The 26,146-nt window shown below is 42.0% G+C and overlaps 2 protein-coding genes across 6 annotated transcripts in view; one reads left to right on the top strand and one right to left on the bottom strand.

The window, feature by feature from the left end:
- The window catches only part of LOC120793012 (serine/threonine-protein kinase BRSK2), a 165,389-nt gene extending 140,328 nt beyond the window's left edge, over window positions 1-25,061 (top strand). Inside the window, exons 10-19 of one of the 4 annotated variants that reach the window (XM_040132565.1) lie at window positions 537-701; window positions 1,913-2,010; window positions 3,064-3,214; window positions 10,401-10,461; window positions 12,563-12,770; window positions 12,919-12,967; window positions 14,143-14,266; window positions 15,449-15,629; window positions 16,913-17,002; window positions 24,951-25,061. In XM_040132565.1, coding sequence (XP_039988499.1) covers window positions 537-701; window positions 1,913-2,010; window positions 3,064-3,214; window positions 10,401-10,461; window positions 12,563-12,770; window positions 12,919-12,967; window positions 14,143-14,266; window positions 15,449-15,629; window positions 16,913-17,002; window positions 24,951-25,000 — 1,177 coding nt within the window. In that variant the 3' untranslated portion in view covers window positions 25,001-25,061. Of the gene's footprint in view, window positions 1-536; window positions 702-1,912; window positions 2,011-3,063; window positions 3,215-10,400; window positions 10,462-12,562; window positions 12,771-12,918; window positions 12,968-14,142; window positions 14,267-15,448; window positions 15,630-16,912; window positions 17,003-20,710; window positions 22,100-24,950 lie in introns of those variants that run through there. The other 3 variants (XM_040132566.1, XM_040132564.1, XM_040132562.1) reach the window with 3 other exon arrangements.
- Window positions 23,898-26,146, bottom strand: part of abtb2b (ankyrin repeat and BTB (POZ) domain containing 2b) — a 45,989-nt gene continuing 43,740 nt past the window's right edge. For both annotated transcript variants that reach the window (XM_040132560.1, XM_040132561.1), the window contains exons 16-17: window positions 25,556-25,669; window positions 23,898-25,201 (exon numbers count right to left, since the gene is read on the bottom strand). In XM_040132560.1, coding sequence (XP_039988494.1) covers window positions 24,968-25,201; window positions 25,556-25,669 — 348 coding nt within the window. In that variant the 3' untranslated portion in view covers window positions 23,898-24,967. The remainder of the gene's footprint in view (window positions 25,202-25,555; window positions 25,670-26,146) is intronic.

Here is a 26,146-nt window from a genome sequence, read left to right as displayed (position 1 = left end):
GTGCTCCCTAGACACAGGAGGACAAAGGAGAGACAGAACAAAGTGACATAACTAGGAGTGTTCGGAAAGAAAGAGGGAATAATGAAAAATCTAAGTTTGGAAAACAAGTCAAGAGGACAGAGGGAGAGTGCAAAACTTAACAGCGTGACTCAGTCGTCTGACTGCATCTTCGTGAGCATGATGACAATTCATCTTCTGAAGCTTACACGCAAAATGACTAAACCTGGGGAAATTACGTGACTATGAAAGATTCATAATGTGAACCATGGCCATAATGAGGTAAACATGTTGCCCCAGATAACAGAGAGCAAAGAAACACTGAAATACTTCACATACTGCTTTTTATGTTTACACTCCACGCTCATTAAATCTGTAAATCTGCAAAGGAAGATCTATAATGTCTCTATAAGCTGTATAAGCTATATGAAAACATTAATGTAGACCTGTTCAAATTTACTGAAGTACGTAGCAAACTAGTAGGGACCAAAATGGCTGACAGTGTCCTTACTTGTGTTGTAATCTTTTTGCATTCCCAGAGGGGGGAAGAACGAACCAGAGCCAGAGCAGCCTGTGCCCAGGAAGGTGACCATCCGCAGCCTGCCCTCTGCAGACGATATCGACCCAGACGTACTGGACAGCATGCACTCCCTTGGCTGCTTCAGAGACAAAAACAAACTACTGAAAGACCTGCTTTCAGATGAGTGAGTGAAGGGAAGTGCAAAAGTGATGGATGGGGAAGTAGTGTGTGTTAAAATATGAGAAAAATAAAAGCAGCTGAAGACGGGGAGCTGAGCACAGGGCTTTGCAGTGGTTACAATCAAAGGAGAGGGGGGGCCTGCAATGGAAGGATGGGTGTGTGGTATCCACAGTTGGCCTTGGTTTTTCCCTGACTCTTCTGAAATCCTGTGAGCCTGTCACTTAAGATGTCGGAAGCCATAGATCACTTAACTGTTATCACACAGTGCTTGCAACTGGATACATTCCCCCAAACTGATCTGACTTGCACTACAAACATGCTCCTGGGTCACACTGTTTTATGTTCTGTCACTAAATGTTTGTGTCTCAGGAACGCGTGTTTGAATTTTTGCTCCTGTGAACATGCGTTTATGCTGAGGATACTTGACCTGCAGTCTTTCATACACTTGTTTTATTAATATGAGCATACTAATGTGTGTTTATTAGTTTATTTTTTATTTCACATTTTCCTAGCCTCTCCCATTTAATACTAAACGAGTATTACTGTATCCCTTTCCCCTCTCCCCATCTCTTCCGTTTGCCTCCTTCCTCCTGGGAGCATCCCGTAATAGTGCTGGACTGGAGGAAAATCTTTGGTCTCTATCTCCCCTCCCTTGGTTCATTTTAGCTGAAGTTGCAGGTCCTTGTCTCTTTGCCTCCCACTGCTTTCCAATCTGTCTTTATTATGGAGGGCCAATCCCTGGGCCTTTTGCATAGATAGTATGGACCTAGAGGCTAAAGATATTAGGCTTCCTGATTTACAGGGAAAGAAAATGATGAACTCGTAATGTTTTGATACTTTCATAAAATTAACAGCAGAAGCTGCATATGGAGATAGGGCATATCCTAAAAAATATATGCAGAATATTATATGATGGCTTAATGATCTGTAAAACTAAACTTTTGTTTTAATGATTGAAGCTATTTAGTAGCTGTTTCATACTAAACCCAAAAGATTAAAGGACATTAATCATAGTAAGGAGTTTTGCATTTTAATGTCTTGGTTTCTAAGCACTTGCAGACCTTCCTGGTGCACATACTGTATGCATATGAATGCTTTTTTTGTACACACCCTAGTAACCTGATTGTGTGCATGGTTGTGTATTATAAGGTATCATTTCAGTAATTTTACTTTTCCAGATGTCTCAACGGTCTTTTTATTGCCCCCTCTTTGCAGTGACAACCAAGAAAAGATGATCTACTTCCTGTTGTTGGACCGTAAGGAGAGATACCCAAGTCAGGAGGACCAGAATCTTCCCCCTCGCAATGAGATCGGTGAGGCTTAAACAGAAAATATAAGTATAGATAAAGAATGTAACGAGTGTATAAAATATCATACAATAAGAACTAAAGAAAAGAGCACAGCAGGAGAAAATAGGAATACATTGGAAAACACAGTATGTCTGAACAATACCGCTATGTGACTAGAATCTTTACTTTAAATGGCTTTGCATAGACCTGTTTACACAGGTAAAACAAGCCAATTCAGACAAGAATAAGAACTGCAAGAGGTTACTTGTGAATGCTTTTGCTATCTGAACCATTGTGCAGTGTTTTCCTTCTTTCAGAAGAAATTGGATCAAGTCCAGTGTCGGCGGATTGACTCTCCAGTAGAAAAAGCTTGTCTGTTTATTGAAAACAGACAAGCTTCTCAATGAAATATAGTAGCAGAAATATAAGGTGTCAATAGGCCAAATTTTTTTTCTTTAAAACTGTCAGCTGCGACTGCAGTTCAGATATTAACTCATCAAAAAAATATATTCTCCCATTCATACACCACAACTCAGCACAGATTTCCACCCACAGAAATCTGAGCAAAGACAGAGATGCTCTGCTTAGACTTCTGCCAAGGTTATTTTCTGACAAGAGCGCTGCAATAGGAGGAGTATTATGTGCTTGTGTGTGTGTGCTTGTGTGTGTGTGTGTGTGTGTGTGTGTGTGTGTGTGTGTGTGTGTGTGTGTGTGTGTGTGTGTGTGTGTGTGTGTGTGTGTGTGTGTGTGTGTGTGTGTGTGTGTGTGTGTGTGTGTGTGTGTGTGTGCTTGTGTGCTTGTGTGTGTGTGTGGTGAGATACCGACATTTTGATGAATAGACTCCCTCTTCAGTGAATGTGATACAGTCAATACAGTGGCCATTAGTTCAAGGTCTGGGAGGAAACCATTACTTATTCATTATTAGTTAAAATGTCAATGTGATCAGCATTAAACATCACTCAAATTCTAACACATATGCACACAGTGAGCTAAACTGTAGAAGCACATACATTATTGTATGGAAACGTCAGGTGCATTGTGTGTATTCTGAATCAACCTGTCGTGCTGTTTCCCCAGATCCTCCGAGGAAGCGGGTGGACTCTCCCATGTTGAACCGCCACGGCAAGAGGAGACCAGAGAGGAAGTCCATGGAGGTCCTCAGTGTTACAGATGGAGGTTCACCTGTGCCGGCCAGGAGGGCTATCGACATGACGCAGCATGGACAAAGGTATGCATGGGGGTGAAATGAAAAACTAAAAAAACAAATCAATAATAATTTCAAATAACGCAAATAGAGATAGACATATCCCTGTGTGTGGGTGGAGGATCTCGCAGCCCAGTGGTGATTCAGAAGGTTTGACAGCGAGTCTGGCTCTGGTGTCAGCAGACTACATTGTGGACAAACATAAACAGAGACTGACTCTCTGCTCACTTTGTCTCCTGTCTCACTAGTAAATCAGTGTACAGTAAAAGCTTGGATATTCCCGACGCCAGTACAAAATGCAGCAAAGAAGAAAGGTATTCACTTGGAACTCGCTCCCGATGTTTTCACCTCCTCTTGCTCCATGTCTTACCCTCATGCAAGGAGACGTCCGTGGCAGGAGAAAGATACAGCGGAGCTTTCTGCTTCTTTGTTTTACATGGTGAAGACATACAGTATGCAGCATGCGGTAGCTTCACAGGTCTATTTGAATAAGCTAAATTCTGAAAAATAAAAGTAAGAACTGCTGGGTCCTACAGAGTCAACAGTTTTTAGGACGACAGTTCCTAAAGTTTGACTTAACTCTCTTAATTAACTTAATTTTCATACTGAGGAAGACCGCATTTGCAATTCACAACCTTAATATCTAAAACCCCTCTTTTCCGGTGTTAGCTCAATTATCTCTTTTTTTTCCTAATCTGAATGCATTGATAATCAGTTTCTCCCATACTGTGTCCCACTTTCTCCAGATACAGAACATTTCTCCATTTCTCTATTTTAGAAATGTTCAAGTCAAAGCCAGAACCACACCGCGAAAAGGCACAGTGGACTGATTTAAAATCTATTTCCTCATCTTATTTCAACAGCCAATATATCATCACACAACACATTTCTTCTCAGAGGCAGTGACATTTGTGACAGCGAGGAAGATTGAATCTGAGGGGGTGATAACCTGATCTGCCTAATGATAGGCAGATTGGCAGAGTGCTGGAAAAAGCTTTCAGAGATATAGGACATAAATGCAGAGGCAGCGTGTGCGTTTACTGTATACTGTAGATGAAAAATATAGTCAATATATAGCTATAATGTTGAATATTCATCCAAATGTCAGATGCACGAATAACCCAGCAGTTTGGCCATAACAAAAATATCAAGAATTCATTTCCCACTTTATTTCACTGGGAGAGGCCACTTCAGAAGTTTGAAATCCATTTCCAGAGCTCCCTCTAAACACTTCTGCTTAATTCTTTCTGTCCTCTAGTGCCTCTGAATTTCAGTTTAAGATTCACCTTCTTGTGTTTCATCGCCTCTACTCCACTCCTTCATCCCTTCAGGCGATCCGAGTCTTATCTCTCCTTTATATAAAGGTTGCTTTAGTTGAGAAGCTGCCTTCTTCTGCCCTTCTCTCTGACTTATCTGTTTGAGTCAAGTCTAGAATTTCAAAACAGGCCAGGTTGCCAAGACTTTATCGAGTATTAATAAAAACTTCTAAACACCAGTTCATATATCATTGATAACTGAATGGAGTACATCACAAAGGGCACTGAAATGAGTGGTTTGAACCTTTATTTAAAAGAGGTTTACTCATATTAATCTCTGTAGCAGGGCACTTCTTGCTAGCGGCATATGGAATAGGTTTGTGTCTGAATCCTACATATATATCAGCAGCCGCAGTCATTAAAAAAGCTCCCCTGCATCTTTCTTCCATGCTTCTTAAATCAATGTGTTTTCTCATATCCCTCCACCTAAATCTCTCTCAGGGGCACCTCCCTACCCTTTCATATCTCCTCTCTTTCTCTCTCTCGCTCTCTCTCTCTCTCATGGTCCCTTGTGTGCAGCTGACCTTCAGTCCCAAACGCCCCCCTCTGTTAGTATGGAATTGCTATGCTAATGTGGAAATGCTGCTAGTTTTTCTCTGTCTGGCTTCCTATCAGCTCTGGTGGGTTGGAGGTGGGGGGGGGTCCTGCACCAAAGCCCCACCGCCTCCAAATCAAATCAAATCTCTCTCTCTCTCTCTCAATACACGTTTCTTTTCCCCCACTGCAATTCATAGCTCTCCAGCTGATCAGTGGGGGGAAAAAGATGTTGGTAACAAAGTCCGTGTGAATCTGGATTTTGTTGTTTTTTTGAACTTTCTGCCTTTTATACGTCTTTCTGTGTGCTTTGTTTGATCATGTGCCTGCTTGTGGGTGTGTGTATAGACGATGGTGTTGGGGAGGCATATATGTAGCAGAATAATGTCCAAAGATTTGCCTAACTTTTTTCTCTGAACCCAACCTTATCTTTCCCCGACAGCAAACTTTTGTCGACAGCAAAGAAGATTCAGAGAACTTCAGATCAGAGGGCGTCAAAGAGAGGACTGACTTGGGAACATGTGTTTTGACAGGATGCATTTCTTCCAGTGTAAATGGTGGAAGAAAGAAGGGAAACAGTTTTATCCAAAATTACACAAAAAAATGCCTGAACCTCAATCCCTATCCAGCATTTTGCCTCACGTATCTCATGTAGGCAGTTACAATCCAAGCAACTGCCCAGGCTACATTTTCATACATGTGATCGGTAATTTGACTGCTCCTGTGAAGTATAATTGAATAGAGTTGGTATAAATCCTTCAGTAGCCGTGTTGCACAGAAACACACACGAGGACATTCTCACTTGCCCATTTCATTCTTTATATACCTAAAAGTGTCTTAAAAAAGACATTTAAAACTAAACTCAAAGCACAAGGAAGCCAACTGATTTAATTTTAAATCTTAACAACATGCCAGGAGAAATGAAGGGAGGTTAATGATATGTAAATGAAATATGGAAAAGTGCTGCAGTGTGAAGAAGAGAATATCAATTGATTTTTTTTTTTTTTTTTTTTTTTTTTTTTGTTCTTTGCAGCTCTGCTCTAGTTGCTTCATGCAGTTTGAATGTATTGGGTTAGTCGGAGCAGTCTTAATAAGTCAGGCTGTCATGACAATTATTGACTCTACTTTATTTAAGAGGCTCAAATGAGCTCAAATAAAGCACCTTTAACACTACAGGAGAAATTGCAGGGGTCTTACTAAATTTAGAAATTTGAGGAGCTGAGCTGTGAATATTAATGCACCGAGTCCTCAGGGAGTTGTCAGGGCTGAGGAAAGGAAATGAATTTAAACAGTATGTTGATTTATTTGAATGCCTTCTTCAAGTAGAGGGACTCCAATGGTAGGACAAAATCAATATAGAGGAGGGAGAAAGGGAAAAATGGAACTTTGTCCACTTGCCTTAAAACACACTAGCAGAGCACTTGTATTGTACTGTTATTCACTTGCCGTTTGACTCCTGGCATCCTTTTCATTTTGCTTCCCTTTCGTTTTTATATCAGTCGATGCCCTCATCTCAGAAACTCTTGCACTTGTTCCATTCCCCATAGTCCAACATTAGACCCCGAAGGGTTTTTTAGATGGGTCTCTAGAACAGCCAATGGAGCCAGTTTCAAAACAGGTTCTTGGGAAATGTTACCGTGCGGACTAATGGATGATAGAGACTAGAATGGGTAGCCACACACACTCATCATTGCACACACATATCGGTGCAAGTACACACATTCCTTTTCTCATTTACCTCTTGTGGTATCTAGCAATGCAGATAGTTTTACTTTTATTTGTCCGGGTTTTGAGATATTCCTTTATGAGATAATGCAAATGGAATTTTTTTGTGGTAGCGAGGTAATCAGAAGTATTTAGATCTAATCCTTTCCTAGAAGCTGAAATATCACAATATTAATATAAATATATAATAAAAAATATTATAAACTGTACTTTTGTGCACTATTATATAAAAATATAATAGTGCACAAAAGTACAGCTTAGTTTAGTAAATTATGGAAGTATTAACAGCAAAATGTACTTAAAGTTTTTTAAACATACTATGCAGCAGTCAGTGCTATATTGTATGATAATTGATTATTATCACTGATTTTAATGTTGTAGCTAGTGGAGCTAGTTTTAACTGCTTTAGACTGTTGTCTGATGTAATCTGAAAAGCAATTAGTAACTATAGCTACCAAATAAATGCATTGGAGTAAAAAGTGCAATATTACTCTCTGAAATGTCATGGAATAGAAGTTTAAACATTTTAAACATAAAATAGAAATATAGGTAATTTGTGCTTGAGTACAGTATTTACGTAAATGTTCTTCCACCACTGGTGCTCACAGTGTTGAAAAATTCAGCAGCAATTCAGCAGCAACGTGTCTTACAGAAACAATGTCTCGGTTACTGTGGATAATCCAAAGACCACACTGTCAACAGTTTTTATGGGAACTCCCTCTTACCAAGAGGTACTCTCTAGGACAACTGTTGACAGTGTTCTTTGTTTTAACTAGAATAAGTGGGACGCTGATTCTGTAAAGAGAAGTTGCTTTATTATAAGTAGGGTCATAACCACAAAAGTATGGAGGACAGCAAGTGCCAAGGAAATAGTAATAAGCATTTCATTACTCAATAATTAATTGTACAATAAAAATATGCGTCAATAAATTTGTTTACAAATAATTTTTTAGATCTATGAATAAATAGACAAAATTACAAAGTAATTATACAGCTTGATATTTTAATATGACAATGAAAAGAGGAATAAATCAAATCCATCAATAAATAGTTTTAAAAAGGGTTTTATAAAAACAATATAAAACAGTCAATAAAGTAAATAATTTAAAAATACATTAATAAATTCATAAATAAATAATGGAAGTAAAAAATCTATTTGAAAATGCAATTTATCGGAGAGCTGCTCACATCCCATGTCTAATTTGCATTATTCTACCAGTGTAAATGGAGAGGCTATAAGGAGAAGCTAAATGACTAAGCAAATCAAAAAGCTAATAGGAAAAGAAAAAGCAGCGGGGAAATGAAAATGCAAATCGGAAAGGAAATTGCCCTTTTAAATGCCTGATTAAAAATTGTGTTCTTAATTCAATTTGTGAATCGGGTAATAATTTCTCTTTTCAAACTGCATTTTCAAATAGATTTTTAAATTCCATTATTTATGTAATCATTAATGTATGTACTTATTGACTGTTTTATGTTGTTTTTGTAAATCTAACTGTAAAACTATTTATTGATGGCTTAATATTCCCTTTCTAAATTTTTTTCATAATTTCATAACTACCTTTTATTGCCTCTTTTGGTCCTCTTTTGGTCCTCCATAAAAAGAAATTCCATTCACCTCCATAGTATTTTTGGCGTAGCGGCAGAAATTTCAGAAATGGATCAAAAGTTAGACAAATAAAACCAATACTTTCTGAATGGTTGGTGATAATACACGTTTTATGTAATTAGGGTGAACTGACCCTTTAAAGCCACACACGCACACACACACACACACACACACACACACACACACACACACACACACACACACACACACACACACACACACACACACACACACACACACACACACACACAGAAACAAACACAGAGGGCTGAACTGACTCCAGCATCTCCTCTCCTCCTATGTAATAACATCATTGTCTCTAAATGATAGGTGATAAATGATTGCCTAGTTGTGTTTGCTGTTCACTGTAAATAAAACACCCGTCCACAATATTTCATCATCTCTGCGAAGCAAGGGTGAGCCTCTGACAGCCCATTACTGTACAGCATCACCATCTGAAACATTAGCTTTATAAACCTGTTGATCCAACAGTAACAGATGTAGAGTGCCTCGAACAATATGCTCATAACGGCCTGAGGATGCTGTGTTTTGGCCATGTTTAGATGAAGTGCAGTCAGTTCATGCGCACGGATGTTGTAGTGAGAAACTGTAGGCATGTCTCGGTGGACCGGAGGACTTAAATGTAAATGATATCAACTGTCTGGTCAGCTGCTCTATGAAACAAGAAATCCTAGCCAACATGTTCTCAGCGTCGCCTACTCATGTGTGTATGAGTGTGTGCAAGGAATACACTCACGGAAGGGGCAGTGGGAGAATTACAAAAATAGCGATAGAGAAAGTGGGTGTTTCCATATTTTCCTCTCTCTCTTGGTAGCTGTTAGTGTTGCTTGTCTTCTGTTCTGTTTGTGTGTCTGTTCCTCTAAGGAGAAACATTCCTGTTCTAGTATCAGTTCTTTCTTTAGGCACAGCACCAGTATCATTTTTATGGCCACCGGCTGTAACCATGTACACAGTTTTTTGTGTCAATGTATGGATGCCTCTTTGGCCCCGTGGGACTGCTCCAGCAGTAGGAATGAGCATCAGTCTCAATTACTCCATCAATCCCTCCCTTCCTCCATTCTTCCAGCCCTCCCTCATTCCTCCATCACTCTAAACTCCCTCATTCTCCCCTCGCATTTGTCCGTGAGCTCTTCCTTTTCAACCAAGCAAGTTGAAAAAACACTAGTCATAGGGTTTATCTCTTCATCTTTTTGATGAGAGACAACAGATCTGTAGGCTTGGCCACATGTTCACAAAGGCATCAGTGCTTAAACGGAGCGAGAAAGAAAGGGAGAGAAGGAGGGAGTTATTATTAGATTGAATGACAAACAGGAGCAGTGTTGTGACAATGAGCAGCTGGTGTTTCCGAGTGTTGACAGGCACTGTTTTTGCATCTTTGTGTGTGTGTGATCATGTGTGTGTGCACGCTTGATTGAGACAGATTGTCCTGTGATTGTTCATTTCTGAGCAAGGCTCTGCTCGTAGGGGTTATTGACAGCATCTGCAGGGGAAAAACATGACAAATGGCACTCAACCAAAGTCCCAGTTAAACCCCCCTTCAATGTATTTTCTACTGATCCAGTGCAAAGGCCTAAAAAGTCGACATATTTGGTTTATTAGTAAACTATAGACAGGGCGGAAAGCTAATTTGATTGCTAATCTGAGGGAAGTGGCCTATAGATTCGCAGGAGAGGCTGCAGTCAAATCAACATATTTGAAACCGAAGTTTGAGCTTAATTGGTTTAAGACTAATTGCTGGGAGTCAATGCTAGTAATGTGTATTGTCAAGTCAGTTCTGTTACTTTGTTGTAGCGCTCTCACGGTCTTTGTGTGAATAGGCGTCGTGATAGAAAACTGTGTGCTTAGTGTGCTGGTACCATATGCTCTACTGCTTTCTAACCATGTGCAACATGTAACCTCCAAGCTCTCAATCCATCTGTGTTTACCGAAACATGTAACAGGTACACACGTTGATCCCCCAAATTACTTCTGCCCCTGTTTGTGTTCTTGCGTGATTGTGCCACAGGTCGCGGTCTATTAGTGGAGCCTCCTCTGGCCTCTCCACCAGCCCCCTAAGCAGCCCACGGGTAAGTCATGACCCTCGGTGCACTTTCAAACACAAACACACACAAACACACACACACACACACACACACACACACACACACGGACAGACACAAAGAGACAAACACACAGAGGCAGACACACAGACACACACCTGTCTAGTTGTTCTAGTTGGATAACGGCCATCCAACTACTGCCAATCCCATTTTATTGTTGTTTATTTCGCAGGGACTTCTTACCTCTAACAAAACATAGCACACACACCGTGAAAGCAATATCACTGTATCTCTCTGAAAATGCAATGTTGTTCTATTGTTCCACGTTATTATTAGTCTGAGATATACAGTAGAATATTTTTTCACTCCTTAAGTCTTAATCCACAATTCAGATCTACCGTTGCGTTTTGAGGAAGCAGGGATCCACTATGATACGCTCCTCATACCCGGTGTTAGATCAGACTTTACACAAGCCATCACTGTGTCCATATAGTTTGGATCCTTCTGTTAACTCCATGTACAACATACTGGTGAACACACACAGCGGACATGACAGCACAGCAAACTTTCTCCTCCCCCAAAGCCTCTTCTCTCTCCATCCTCCCTGCTTATTATCCCTCTCTCTGTTTTCTGTTTCCTGAGCTCTGTTGAAATCCAGCTCAAGGAAAGCTTCAGAAAATCCTACTTTTCTTGCTCTGCTCAGAGCTGGGGAGCCTGCAGTAAACTTTTTCCGGCCGACTAACCTGAGAAGGCTTGAGATTAGCCAGGATCCTTAGACGAGCTCCGTGCACCACACGGGTTCTTCCAGGCTGATCTAAAGGGGAAATTGATTTTTCAGGCCTACCCAAAGCCTGGATTGTGCTCTCAGCAAGAGGCTCTGTGTGGGGTTATTTTCTCAGATTTGTGTCTGGAAAAAGGGGAAGTGTCCAAGGGAAATAGTTTATCAGTGCACCATCGTGGCTGCAATTTAACCATTACAAATCAAAAAGATCAATAAAACCCATCTGGAAACTGGAAATGTCACAGCAGAGACATCATAACCGTGTTCCTCCTGATATTGAGACAGCCTAAATTGTCCTCACAGCTGGCCTTATGTCTCTCACACCTGTTTCTGCCTGCTTTTGTCCGCTAGCAGAGCCCTGTATGTTTTATTCAACTGATTTCCATCTCTCAATCACCCTTTTGTTTGAAGTTTTTTTTTTTTTAATTATGTGAATTGCTTGCTGTTTTTATGGTTCCCATTTAATTTTTGTTTTCTTTTGACAAGAGTCACCCAGAGGTCTAACTGCATGTTCTTTTTGCTGTCTTTCTTTGTTACAATGCCTCCATCTCTCCCGTGTATGTACACTTCTCCCCTGCCTCTGTGTTCTTGGGCTGCCTCTGCTTCTGCCTGTGCGGTTCTTTGTTCTGGCACGATTGTTTTCTTTCTTTATCTATGCGTTTCATGTGCTTGCATGTGTCCCTGTGTGTTTTTAATTTGTTTTCTTTTCCACCTCAACCTGTTCTGGCTCCTGGTTGTATTGTGCCCTGTGCCCCCACACTGTGTCCCCAACTCTAGCCTGTCAGAAAGTTTGGTGTACCACCTCAGTCCCCAGACTTGTCGCAGTCCCCTAACACCAGCCCCTGCCCATCCCCAGAGCCTGTCCCTAGTCGCACAGGCCCGCGTATCTCCACCCCCAACTCATTAGCTCCAAACAGTGAGCCCCTGCCAGCAGCACTCAATAAGACGCAGACACTCCCGGCTAAGCCCAAAGTTGTCCCGAAGCCCCTCCAAGCCACACGATCCAATCCGCTCCCCAAAACCTCCCCAGATCCAGCATCTGCGGCCACATCAGAGCCCTCCACTCCCTCTCAGCTCCAATCACAGCAAGCCTCTGCCTCTGTGCCCCCCACCCCTACTTCCCCATCCTCCCCATCCTCCCCTTTTTCTGCATCCCTCAACCCCAGTGCTCCCATCCCAAACAGCCCCCACGTAAGGCGCTCCCATTTTGCGGCCAACCCCCAGCTCTCTGCGCCCTTCAGCCCAGTGGTGCCCCTGTCACCCATCCGGCTGCACCACTTTCACCCTGTGGCGCCGGCGCCTTCTTCATTCACTGACCACCCACCCAAATCTATCCCCCTCATACAGGTTACCCCTCACCCCTCCCCTCGAGGCAGCCCCCTCCCCACCCCAAAGGGTACCCCAGTGCACACCCCTAAGGACAGCCCAGCTGGGACCCCCACCCCAACGCCGCCCCCCAGCCCTTCCATCGGAGGCATGCCATGGAGGACACGCCTCAACTCCATCAAGAACAGCTTCTTGGGTTCACCACGCTTCCACCGCAGGAAACTCCAAGGTACTGACATTACAGCAGATACAAGATTTTCATGACAAGTACTGAATAATCCAGCAATCTTATAAATCTCTAGTGTACCCACTAGTGTGATCTGCTTGTTTTTTGCTGATCATTAACCTTTGTATGATCTTTGAACCTGCTTATACAGTTCCCACACAAGAGGAGATGTCCAGCCTCACACCAGAGTCTTCCCCAGAGTGAGTAGATGCTTTTTGAAACCACCACTGCTATCATAACTATGCAGAACCTGACAGCCCCTCGCTCACTGGCTCAAACAGGCTCGCTCTGGATGGCGTGATGTTTTGCAAAGTATTACATCCATGAATGTTTGATTTTTGCCTGCTGAGTTCCCTGTAATGACCTCAGGTCTGGTCTTGGATGGAGAAGCAGCAGCGTAGCAGGAGGTAGTGGGTTGGTTATGAGGGAAGGAAGGTAGCCTGTGTGATGTTGCTGAGTTCCCAGGGGCCTGATAACTCAAGGTTGGCCTAGATATGCCTGTTTGGTTGCCTGGCTGGCTGTCTGGCTTGGCCATTTCCACTTGGATGGAAAGAACATACTGGCTGGAAGAAGGTAAAGAGTTGGCTGGATCTTCTGTTAGCTGGAGTTGGCCTGCACACTTACTGTACATACACAGTCATACACCAGCTGTGCCCAGCTTCTTACAGCAGAACGATGTACCCCTTAATGTCTATGAAAGTCTCTATTAATATTTAAATAAGTATTTATTTATATTTACGTTTTATGGAGTGTTTCTCTTTTTGCTGAAGTCCTGCAAATCCATCAACATTCTCAAGAATTTTATTAAATATTAGTATGCCAGAAAAAAGGAGTCCATATGGCTTATTAGTGGGTGCAGGTACACCTGGTCTGAGGCCAGTAGTGAATTCATCTACCTCTGCCCCTTCTGGACCTGCAGTTCTGTTCACAGAGAGACTCAATTATCTCTCTCTCTCTCTCTCTCTCTCTCTCTCTCTCTCTCTCTCTCTCTCTCTCTCTCTCTCTCTCTCTCTGACTCTCTCTCTGTCTCTCTCTCCCTCTCTCACACACACACACACACGCGCACACACACACACACACACATATATACATACAATTACACATACCCAGTTGCACAGAAGGTGAAATGTCAGAAAACTTTCCTCCCCTGCACAGTTTTAGCTCATTTCCCTCTGGGTATCATTCATTTGCTCTTTTCCATTTCCCCAGAGCTGCAGAGAGAGAGCTCCTCTGCTGCTCTCCATTTTTCTGGATGGGCAGAGAGATGGAAAGGGGGGTAAAACAAGGAAACAAAAAGGGTGAAAAGGTGGCAATCATAAACAATGCAAAGATACAGCTAGGAATCTGTGTTTCTTCCTCTTGTCTTTCCCCACAGACTTGCCAAAAAATCCTGGTTTGGTAACTTCATCAACCTGGAAAAAGAGGAGCAGATCTTCATTGTCATCAAAGACAAGCCTCTCAGCTCCATCAAGGCAGACATTGTTCAAGCCTTTCTCTCGGTACACACACACACACACACACCTATCTTGCTTTATTATTTTCTTTTTCTCTGCCTCCCCTGCCCCCTTCTCCCGTCTGCCCTCTGTCCTCGGGGCCCCATACTTTTCTCACTATACCTGTTTATGTGTGCATGTAGCACTATTACCTTCTGTCTGGTGCAGGATGTTGCCTTTTCTAACAGCGGTGGTGATTGGCTATGCGATGAGGCAGCCTCTCTCTGAGTGTTTGCTAACATGCTTCTGATTTATGTATCAATTCAGTAAACTGCTTGTGTTCAGTGTGTCTATTTTCTCTCTGACTGCAGACTCACTTGAGGTCAACAGAAAATCAACAGAGAGGATTGATCATTTGCATATAGATGCTTTGCCCTCAGTACCGCGTATTAAGCGCGTGCGTGTTTATGTGCATATTTAGATGTGTAGCGTGAGAAATTGCAAAATAGTGTAGATTGTATCTGTGTTTTTATAATAGTGTGGATGTACAAATACATGCAGGAATGCAAGCAACATCAGGGTTTCTGAGTGAGCGCGGCCGAGTCTGTATCAACAAACATTCAGCAGTAGTAGTTGATATTCAGTGTACATAATTGAACAGAACCTCTCCTAACCCCAGTTATATTTAACAAAGTCTAAGTAAATGCAAACTCTGCCAGTGCAGGCCAATGTCAAATCTGTTTCCTCCTCCCTGGAGGTGGCTATTTTCTCCTCTGGGTTCTGCTCGCTGGTATTCCAGACAGGAGATTGGCACCTGAATCAGTGGAATAATACCTCTCAGCACACTCATATTAATGGAATGTCAAACCCTCTCCAGCACTATGGCGAAATGTGAAAATTTCAGGGCTTACCTGTTCATTGGGCGTACAGATTTATTTAGGTGGAAGAGTGCAATGTTGTTGGATGACTCAAGATTACATTACCTTAAGTCTCCCTGGCATGCATGGCTACTCCCCGAGGCATTAATCTCCTTAGAGTTTCAACTGTGGCTCGTAGTGTGTGGAGGGTATTTTAATGAGGGTTTATTCACCTTGTCATTTGCAAGGTGTGAAGAAAAATTAAACATCAGTGCTCCCTATGTATAATCCCATTACTTGCCTCTTTTTACTACCCATTTTTATTCCTATCTCTGCCTCTTTGTCCATTTTAACTGCACTGACTCCTCTTCTTTTTTTTTTTTCCTCCCAGATCCCCAGCCTGAGCCACAGTGTAATCTCTCAGACCAGCTTTCGAGCAGAGTACAAGTCCACAGCCGGCCCTACAGTCTTCCAGAAGCCGGTCAAATTTCAGGTGGATATCACCTACACGGAGAGCACAGCTGCCACTAAGGAGAATGGCATCTACTCTGTCACCTTCACCCTGCTCTCAGGTCAGGACACTCATGCACACATCAAGAAATGATCCATCTACTCATTTTCCATCCACGCGTATCCTGCATGTATTGGGCAAGACCGATGATGTACCCTGAACAGGTCACCAATCTATCGGAGGGCTTATAGATACAGGACCACCATATTCATATTTACATTTACACTTATGGGGAACATACAGTAGAGTCTTTGGTTGTGGTGACCTAAATGTGCTCGGACTGCATCCAGAACAAACCCACACAAACGAAGAACAAAGAACATGCAAACTCTGCACAGACAGTAGAGAAAAGCAGTGGTTCCAAAAACAAATCAAGGCATCATAATTTGTTTTTTGTACTTGAGCAAAGCAGGATGCCTTGAATTTATTTTTATTTTTTTTGGGGGGGGGGGGTCACAGAGGATAGAGTTACATACAGTATTGTGTGATCTTGAATAGTCAGTCTTTTGTCTCATCAGACTCACAGAGGTCTTTGGAAATTCAAGCTCACAAGTTTCTCTGAAAAGTGTAGAGAAGGCCATCTTTAACTGTCAAGTGGGATGCTGTCACACTTCAAACTAATAAAATTACACTATGGAAAACGTATTTGTATCCCGTCAACAAATAAATCAGAAGTGTCTTTTTCCAGACGTGGGTGTTGTCAAACTCGCTGCCAAAAAGAATGGCTGCCTAAGGATTTTCAAAGTTCTTGCAATCTTGAATGCTTGATAAGATTTTCCCCAAAACTCCCTGAGCATAACAAGATGAGGTCTGGCTATGCAAGATTGCATACTATACAATCATGCATGCATGCTTAAGTCTCGGAGAACCACATGCATGCTCTATTTCACTCTCTCACACACGGAGTCGCACACACACACACACACACACACACACACACACACACACACACACACACACACACACACACACACACACCCACTCAAGTGGGGGCATATTTGAGCTGAATGGGGTGTAATAGTGGCTGTTTTGAGCCTGCTGGTTCTTCCATGCCACTGACCATATACTGTACACAACAGGTAAAGAGCAGGAGCTCACAGTAGCACTCCTCTCTGGGCTCCATTTATCATCCCAGGCTTTCTGCTTTTCTGCTTTTCCAGCTCACATTTCAAACAATGCGCTTATGTGGGTTTGCTTCCCCTCTCCTCACCTTAACTTTTTTCTTCTCTAGATTATTCCGTCTACATATTTTCTACACGCTTTGCTGACTGTCTTCGTGCTGCTATCGTGATGCAGCTGACTATGGCAGTGTTTCCTCTGTGTGTTTGTGTGTCCTGTGTTTAGGACCCAGCCGGCGCTTTAAGCGAGTAGTGGAGACGATTCAGAGCCAGTTGTTAAGCACACATGACCAGCCTGGGGTCCAACAGCTGTCTGGTGAGTAAGAACTTCTTTTTCAACGGAAAAAAAAAGAAAAAAGAAAAGAAAAAATCAAAACCTTTTCCAAAACCTCTTCACCCTTACCCCCACCGCCTCATCTGCTCATCCCACCCCCTGAGGAACCACTCTCACCGCTGAAGCTAAGCTAAATCCTCCCCTCCTCCCCCCATGCTTGAAATCCCAGAGCCACTCTCCGCTTCTCGAAGCGGCTTCCTCTGCATGCCCGTGCCTCACTGCCATGAGAAAGTGTGGGAGTTGTTCTCAAGCACCGACTGCGGGTCAAATGTTGTCTCGTTGCCCTGGCAGTGAAGATTAGAGTAGAGGTAGGGTAAGCTGCTTCGCATTCTCTTACTCTTACTTCCAAGACTGATTGCTGTAGCTCGTCACCATGGCAACACCGCTGCACCTCAACGCACTCCCACAATGCACTGCACGGCACAGAGACACCACACCTGACAAGCTCTCTCACACTCTCTCTCGCTCTCTCCCACTCTCTCATGCTCTTTCTCTCTCCCTGTATGTCTTTACAATAGGACCCCCTCCCCCTGTTTCCCCCATCCACCGCTCTCTTTTGGCTCCTCCAAATGCACCGTGTAGATGTAAAAGCTGTGTCAGGTAGCCTCAATCACCACCTAACAGTTCACCTGTGAACGTCATGGTATTATTAGAACCTCCCCTCTTCTTTCTTTCGTCTTCTTATTGATCACGGGGTTAATATTGAGTCCCTGAAGCCTGTTCCTCCCTCACTGTGGCCCTATCCAATTTCCCCCTCAACGCATAGTTTGGATGATGAAGCGAAAAAGGAGAGAGAAATAGGGATTCTACTCCTCCATGTCTGCTCTTAGCATGTCCTTCCTTTCGAATCACAGCTCTGTTTATGAGCGGCTCGGTCGCCATCCTCTTGACAACAGCTCTACCTGCTGATCAGACGGGGAAACACCATCAGCTTGAAATCCACCCATTCTTAGCAGGAGGAGGTGTGCCCTTTTCTTTAGATATCGGTTTCATCCTGTATGTCAATCATACTCTTGGTGCCCGTATATATGTGTCTTTTTTTTTTTTTTTTCTCCTTTTAAACCCATTTTCCAATTCCATGTCTGATACAGGTCATTAAACTGATGCTAAGCCATCATAAAGCTTTGCTAATGTGCTGTGTTACTACACTCTAAGTTAAAAGTGTGAGCTGCATCTTTGTTCTACGGCTTTTATGCAATATGGCTCTCATTGGCTGTCAGAAATGAAGAGCCGTCATGACAGCTGTTATATTTGCCTCAGTAAGTTTACCAATTACTTATGATCTTTTATATTGTTGAGCCAATTAACAGGCTGAGTTGTGGGAGGGGTAAAATTACAATGAATTATATTAGATTATTTTAATGACTGCTGTGTGTTGTCTGTGCAGCAGAGATGACATTGTAAGAGTAAAATGCAGAGTACTATGTATAATATGAGAACCACTTGAAGAAGTACAAGTTACTGAGGGTATTAGAAAACATAAATAATGAATTAATTGTTAGTAATAATTTTTGAGCAAGGTCAGTCTAAATTAATTTCATGTCTTCAGACTATCAGAGTATCAATCAATATCATAAGAATCAATATGTGCTTGAAAGCTTTGTTAAGCTCAATTTCCTCCAGCTCCCGTTCTTTCCATTGACCTCCTAACACACCTTTAGTGCTTCCTGATCACAGGGCCTTTAAAAAAAAAAAAAAGAACATTGTCTGTAATTAAGAATAGAAATGGCTTTGCATACCAATGTGTGTCAAACAAGAGGCTTCATCAAGTCTTTGTCATTATGTTCACTAATCACCATTAACTGCAACATACCTGGGAGCCCAGCTTTGGAAGACAACAGAAGGGTGGAACAATACCTAAGGAGTATGGAGGAATGTAGCGGATATACAGTAGGACTACAGAGGACAAGCATTCAGTTAGAAAATAGTGTCTCTGTTTTATTCAGGGCTGAGATCATTTAGCTTCATGAGCATCCTGCCGTTTTTGAAAATGTGCAGATTAGGTCGGATTGAAGTTATGACGAAATGTGGAATTCTTCGCTCGTGAGAAAGGAAGAAGGAACATTCAGGGGAAGTTGGCTGCAACCGTTTTCCGGCAGGATAATGGAGCAGTCAAAACCAACTGTGGCACATTCACACATGCCTGTGCGTGCACGCACAGACAGACACACACACACACACACACACACACACACATATACACATAGACAAACACTACAACAAAAACACATTCTCTCATTCATGCCTAGATGAAGTTTGCCCTATTTTCCAAGCATCTGCAGGCAGTCTGACAAATTGTCAGGCCTTCTAACACAAACAGCCACAGAAGAGATTCCAGTTTCCAACACCCTTTCATGAAATGCTGATACAAAGACCAGTCCTGTGTGTGTGTGTGTGTGTGTGTGTGTGTGTGTGTGTGTGTGTGTGTGTGTGTGTGTGTGTGTGTGTGTGTGTGTGTGTGTGTGTGTGTGTGTGTGTGTGTGTGTGTTTTGTCATCTGTGCAGCACCCCTGCCTGTTTTTACTGATGTTGTCACTGTTCATTTGTCTGCCCACAGGACTCTATTGTGCAAATGGCTCTTTTGCCAAGTATTCAGAAAAGAGTTCTGTTTGTGACTGATAGTTCCAAGAGATGTGCTGTGTGTGCACCATTTAAAAAAAAAAAAAAAAAAAAAAAAAAAAAAGAACATGCCTGCCTGCAGTGGGACCATTAAGGCACTGCAGAAAAAGTCAGCGTGTTTCACTGCATGCGTACATGGGAGAAATAAACCTGTATGATTTAGCATATCCACCCATTTCATTCAGCCTACAGCATGAAGTTGAAACAGTTTTTATGACTTAAATGCAACTCATCACAGTTTTGACACTATTATAGTGAAATCTCATGAGTTGGAGTTTTTCTTACTTCAGAGAGTGGCACGGTGATGATGCAGCCTCCCGGTGTGTGTGATGTCTTTGGCCAGGTTTTATAGTAAGATGAAGTATAAAGCTCTGAACTCAGGTTTCTGTGTTAGATGCATTTCTCTTGGTATAATAGCCACATGACAGACAGCCTCCATCATCTGATTTTCCGAGGTTCACGTTGCCCTTCAGCAATAAAATGACGTCTGCAAAAACTCAAAAACTCCACGAATGATTAGCTTAGGCAAAAGGAGAGGGCACACTGTTTGCTTTGTTTTGATTTTTGTTTGTTTTTTTAATACTTCAAGGGCAACTGTGTCTTGAAGCTCCAAGCTTTCTCATTGTCCTTCCATCGTCTGTCCTGCCGTTGGCTGGCCACACCTGCTTGGGCACACAGATAACACAGCAAGCTTACTATTTCTACAGCCTACAGTCTATATGTTAAAGAATTTTACTGTAGTATCAGTCTACAGAGGTCTGTATTGACTTCAGCCCCACTATTTGCCATAATTTCTAGTCTGAGATGAAATGGCTACTTGTGTGTTTTCATTGGTTGTGCTGTAACAAACGCATGTTTTATGGGAGCTCAAACATTATAGTCCCATCATGCCAGCTCCAGCAACTCTCATCCTCGCTGTGTCTGTTGCTCCTCCTCCTCGCCTCTGCTTGCTCTGTGTGACCTGTAGCCGCGTCTCTATCCTGTGAACCCCACTGTTCATTAGTCTGTTTGTTCTCTTTCTTCTCTCTTTCCCCTTTTTTTTGTCCTCTTCTCTTCCCGTCTGTGTACCTAGGCAGCCCATTGAGTAACTTCTTTGACGTAATTAAACAACTTTTTTCAGACGAGAAGAACGGACAGGTGCCCTACCCCTCTGGCACGCCCTCCAAGCACTGCCCCTCGCCCATGCACGCCCGGAGGCACGAGCCAGAACTTAATGACACCAAATGCCCCGCTGCGGGCCGAGACAGAGCCAAGTTGTCGGTGGCGTCTGTGGGGACACAGGATGAGTCTTAAATTGAGACACTGTGTAGTTGAGCCAGTGCTAAAACCCATCCCAGTATCACTATAAGCCAGCGGCGCAAAGAGAATATTCTATCTGTACATAGCTAGATGTACTGTATATAATAATTTACGGACTTTTTTTGTATAAAATGACTTTATATAGATAGAATTATATTGAGAGAATCAAAGTGATATTTTACACAGCATACTGCACTTACATGAAAAACACACTCCTGTTCTTCCATTGCCCTTTTCATTACCCAGTGTCCACCATTATCATCCATCCCTCCACTCCAACACTGTAATCACCTGTGGCCCTTGCTCTGTTTTTTTTGCTCCCTTGCCGCTAACCTGTGTGATGACCTGACTTGTTTCTGATACCAGGAATTATCCAGAAAACCTATTAAGTCCGTCCTCCTGCTCCCTGCTCCGTTCGCCCTCCCTCGACCACCCCTCCACCCCCCCTCCCCAAGCGTGCCGAGAGAGACGGACATTTGTTGACGGAGGACTGCTTTTAGAGGTGTGCTCAGAAGGGGGTGGGGGGGTTACCATGGAAACAGACCCTTCACGCAGACTTCTACCTTCATATCCCTCTGCGCCCTTCCTACACCTCTGGCAGCCATCAGTAGACATAGTTGAAAATACCTTTAGTGTACCCCATTTTGGAAACATACAAACACACACGTGCACAACTCATCCACACACATCCCAATGAAACAAAAACGCAAACTCCCTTCACCAACTGGCCCCTTTCCACTTATCGAGCTCAAGGAGCATTGATTAAATGGAAAACAAGCATTTTACAAAAAGACACTACATACAAAAAAACACACACATGCATACATGCACAGGTCCAGTATGCACAGAAAACTCTGGGATGTATTCACAAGAACATGAACAACAACAGCAACAACAACAACAACAACAAAAAGAGGACTCGCAGAAAAAACTGACTGATTCAGAGGAGGAGAGAAGGAGGAGGAGTTTTGTGGAAAGCCCAAACAGCCGACGCGGATGCTTGCTGGATTGTATTTGTTTGCTTTTTAATGTACTTTCTTTGTGGACAACTGGGTTTCAAATACTAACTGACTTTATTAGACTTAATACTATTGCTGCATATGGACTGGAATTGTGATTTCAGAGAGGAGCAGGTTGTGAGCAGAACAGGGCAGGGGGACAGTGGGGGAGATGATATGATAGTATAAGGTTCGGGGGGAGGGACATGGGTGGGTATGTGGGTATTTAAAATGAATGATCTATTCTGTTGTACAGACTGATATCATTTCTTATGTAAAAAAAATAAAAAGAAATGTCTAGTTGTGACACTATGTTTAGATACCATAGGGACAGGTTGGTAAACCTGCACCTGCCACATACCGTTGTTTTAAAATCTTCTGTGTATTTTTGTTACATGATCATTTCTGTCTTTGTTTGATTGACCTAATAATGATCCAAACATTCCTGTTCCCTGTTATCTGCAGCACGTTGTCTTTGGTTTTCCATTTACACCTCTCTCTTAGTCTCACTTACCAGCAGTAGGAGTAGAGGAACAAAAAAAAACAATGACATGATAAATGCAATTGTGGATATTTTTGTATTTTTGTCTTTATTTATTCATGTTTGTTCATCTCACTGTTTGATTTCCTAATTTATTATTACTTGGCTATTTATATGAACAAAGCTGTTAGGTCAGTTGAATGTTATTTATTACCCTCTTGTGTGTTCGTAAATGGGGCAACATTTGAAGAAAAAACAAACTTTCTTTTCTTTGGTTTTGGTCTGACTTTAACAGAAGTCACAAATTCTCTTTACCCTGACCTCTCTGAAGAGGGAAAGAGAACTTGTGGGAACTCTTGAAAAAATGATTTACCAGTAATTTAAGAATGTAGACTTAGCCTCTTTTTGGAGAGGGAATATGCTCTTCTATCGATATTTGTCAGTTTCATATTATTGTACGTGTAGGCCAGACCTGAGGAGAAGGACGCCACAGATCCCAGTCTTCTACTTCTCTTTGTAAATAGACAGACAAACCTTGGGGGTTGATTGTCTCCTCAACCATGCTGGGGATTCCTGCTCTATGCTTTTAGCTTGTATTGCTGTGTGCATGTCAAACATGAGCTTTTCTTTGCATGGCTTTAGTGTTAATGTTCCATGCCAAACTCACTCCTTCTCTCAGCCTTCATTGATTCTCTCTCCACTAAACTACCTTTTAATGTTTTAAATTTCCCCTCTGTCCCTTACTTTTCACCCTCTCTGCTTTTATTTCTGGCCTTCTCTTTTTTTTTTTTTTTTTTTTAAGTTGTCCCCTTCCTCCTACTGATCTTTCCCTTCCTCCTCCTCCTATCTTGTGCACAAAGTTTTTGAACGATGCTTCCTTTACTCTGTACCTCTCTCTAGAAGGCTCGGAGGTCTGGGCTCGCTCTACCTGTAGGTAGAAGAGGCACAGGGAGGGGATATCAGTACTACAAACACAAAGCAATACCCTGTTGTTCACCCTCCTTTCTGTTTTCTACAATGGGAAGCTAGCAGCACTAAGGACATCCAATGATTCTGAGGCCCAGAGCGGCCCTTTGACAGAGCAGGAATAAAACTGACTGATGTAATCCCCATATAACATAACTGTGAGCATCTTCAGTGCTGAAACGAATAAACTCATTCAGTTATGGTGTGTTTGTTTTCCTTCTCGTACATGTATGGGTAAATGCAGACCTGAAAGTGTATGTGTATATATATATATATATATATAATCAGTGTTCTAAAGCTGTCATTACTTTATAGCACTTAATATTAATGTAGTACATCAATTCACCTTCCCAGCAATTCCTGTAATGTGTTTTTATTTACTTATTTATTGCACATGTAATGCCCTCCGTGTTGCAGGTTTGTGCGATGTTTTGTGATGTTTTCCTAATTTCAGGTGAGTCTATACCAATTCACACAACCAGGTGGCAATGAACTGGTTTGGAATAGTTGTTACAGGTAAAAAAGTGACAAATTTTGTTAATCAGGTTTATTACAATAATCAGCATTAAAACAGACTTTATCTAGTCCAAATCCCATGTTGGATTCTGCTGCTGTACCTGTGTAGAAGCATAAACCTCAGCATACATAAGCTTAATTAACTGTTAGAGTGTACCTGAAAAAAACAAAAAAAACAAAAGCTACACAAAAACTTTAACAATATTAATAATTTGCTTGGAATAAAAACAAAATAAAAAGGGAAAACCCCATTAAATACTCTCACATCTTTTTTTTTTTCCTCATTAAATAGAAAATGTCCATCCCACTCTTCAGCAAGTGTTGTGTTTCTCTGGTCTTACTTTTTTAAAAATAAAAAATAAAAAACACACAGTTACATAAAAAGGACATTTGTTAAGTCAGAGTTTACATCAGTGCTGGTGGCACTGAGTCTACCTACTTCCTCCCACTCTGCATTATTAGTTGAAATGGGACAAAGCCAAAGGTCCAGCATGGCTGCCTCACTTGATTCTTCAATAGATGCTTCAGTCTATCAACACTTTACATAGCTTCAGTCAGAACTTGGCGGGTGCCACTGATCCCAGTCCTCCATGGCAATTGTTAATTTTGCCAGTTTTGTCCATTAGAGGGCAGCAGTGTTTCATGATTCAGAGTTGCCACCTGTTGCATCCATCTGTTGCTTCTCCATTTAAGCTTCCCGAGCCTTGGAGAAAAGCATCACATTGTCCAGTTTTTTTTTTTTCTTAATTAACATGCTGTACACTGTAATAAATGTCAAGATGGGGTGCTTGGCACAAAATCTGAAACACTGAATTGTCCACAGAGCAGCAAAGTCTATGCTGCCCAATAATTCACTGATCTGTGCCCCACTTCAGAGTACTGTGGAAGTTGCTTATTACCAGAGCCAGGATCAGATATTACTAAGAAAACATATTTTCTCCAACCACTTAGACATCTCTCTAAAGATCTGATCCTGTATCAGTGATTAAATGAAACTTCCGCTCCAATGCTGCCACATTCTTCCACTTATTTCTATCCTCTCTTTTTCTCAGCATCCATCCTGTTGTCCTCAGACTCGGGAGGTGACGTAGAGAGAGCGTAGTCGTTGAGCCAGGGTGGCCTCCAGCTCTTCCAGAGGTGAGTCTCCCCGGCTATGAACCAGAGTGGAAGAGGGGTTGTTCCCTTGTCGGGCCCCGGGGGGTCCCAACAACAGGCTCCTGAAGCCCTCTCTCTCCAGCAGAGCAGGCATCTGCTGTAAGAAGTAACCTTCACAGAATGAGCTCAACGCCAATGAACTGTGGGCCTGGAAAAAGAGAGGACAATATAGTGGTTATGTATTTTTTCCACATAAAAAAAAATGCTTTTCAGCATAGAATGGAGGCCATTTATCATGTAAAATCCCGAATCGTGTGCAGTACATTTGATTTCCCAATTGATGTGTGCGATAAAATCCTCTCAATAATGATACTGAAAAAATGTAGTTTGTATATAATAAAGATCTGTTTGCAATTTAATAAACACTCTCTCCTTCTGTGAGATACCTCAGTTACAGAGGCTGACATGGAGCACTGCTCTGCTATACAGTAAAGCTTTCTATACTTATTTGCATAGATCACATAACAGTGCAATACGATCCAGGCTTCTCGGTGCGTGTTACCTTGGCTGTCTTGTAGATGCTGATTGCATTGTCCAGGTTGATGTGACGAGAGCAGATGAGTTCACAGTGTCTTTGTAACGCCCCCAGCTGGAACAGACTGGCAGCTGACAACAACTGCAGGAGAAAACACCAGCAAATGTTAACACTACATACAGATACACTGTCATATGACAATCAGTAACACACAGAAAGCCAGAGCATGGACACATAATTAAAGGACAATTATTTTTTCTTTTTCTTTTTTTTTTTAACAGTGTGGCTTTTTATACTTTGCCATTACATTATATAATATAATATTTTGGCTCATTATCCAGCCAAATTTGGCCAATTATCAGAATAATTTATTTTAAATTAAAGATGAACGTTGGACTTACTATCCCGAGTGTTAAACATTGTCTGAATTGTACTTCTTTTCAAACTTTCACCTGCTGTAATTACTACTGTTGTGTATGCAAGGTATGTTCACCTTTGTTTACAGTTCCAGTAAGGTTAAACTGTAAATGTTCTTTAAATCTGTGGGATTGCAAATTCAATTTTCCTTAAAAACCCCTTTACTGGAGTACACATGAATACACGGCATCAACAAGGCAT

This window comes from Xiphias gladius, chromosome 8 (assembly GCF_016859285.1).
Source record: "Xiphias gladius isolate SHS-SW01 ecotype Sanya breed wild chromosome 8, ASM1685928v1, whole genome shotgun sequence".
NCBI classification, from domain to species: Eukaryota; Metazoa; Chordata; class Actinopteri; order Istiophoriformes; family Xiphiidae; genus Xiphias; species Xiphias gladius.
Note: the sequence above shows the minus strand (reverse complement) of the source record. Positions and strands in the feature narration are given on the sequence as shown.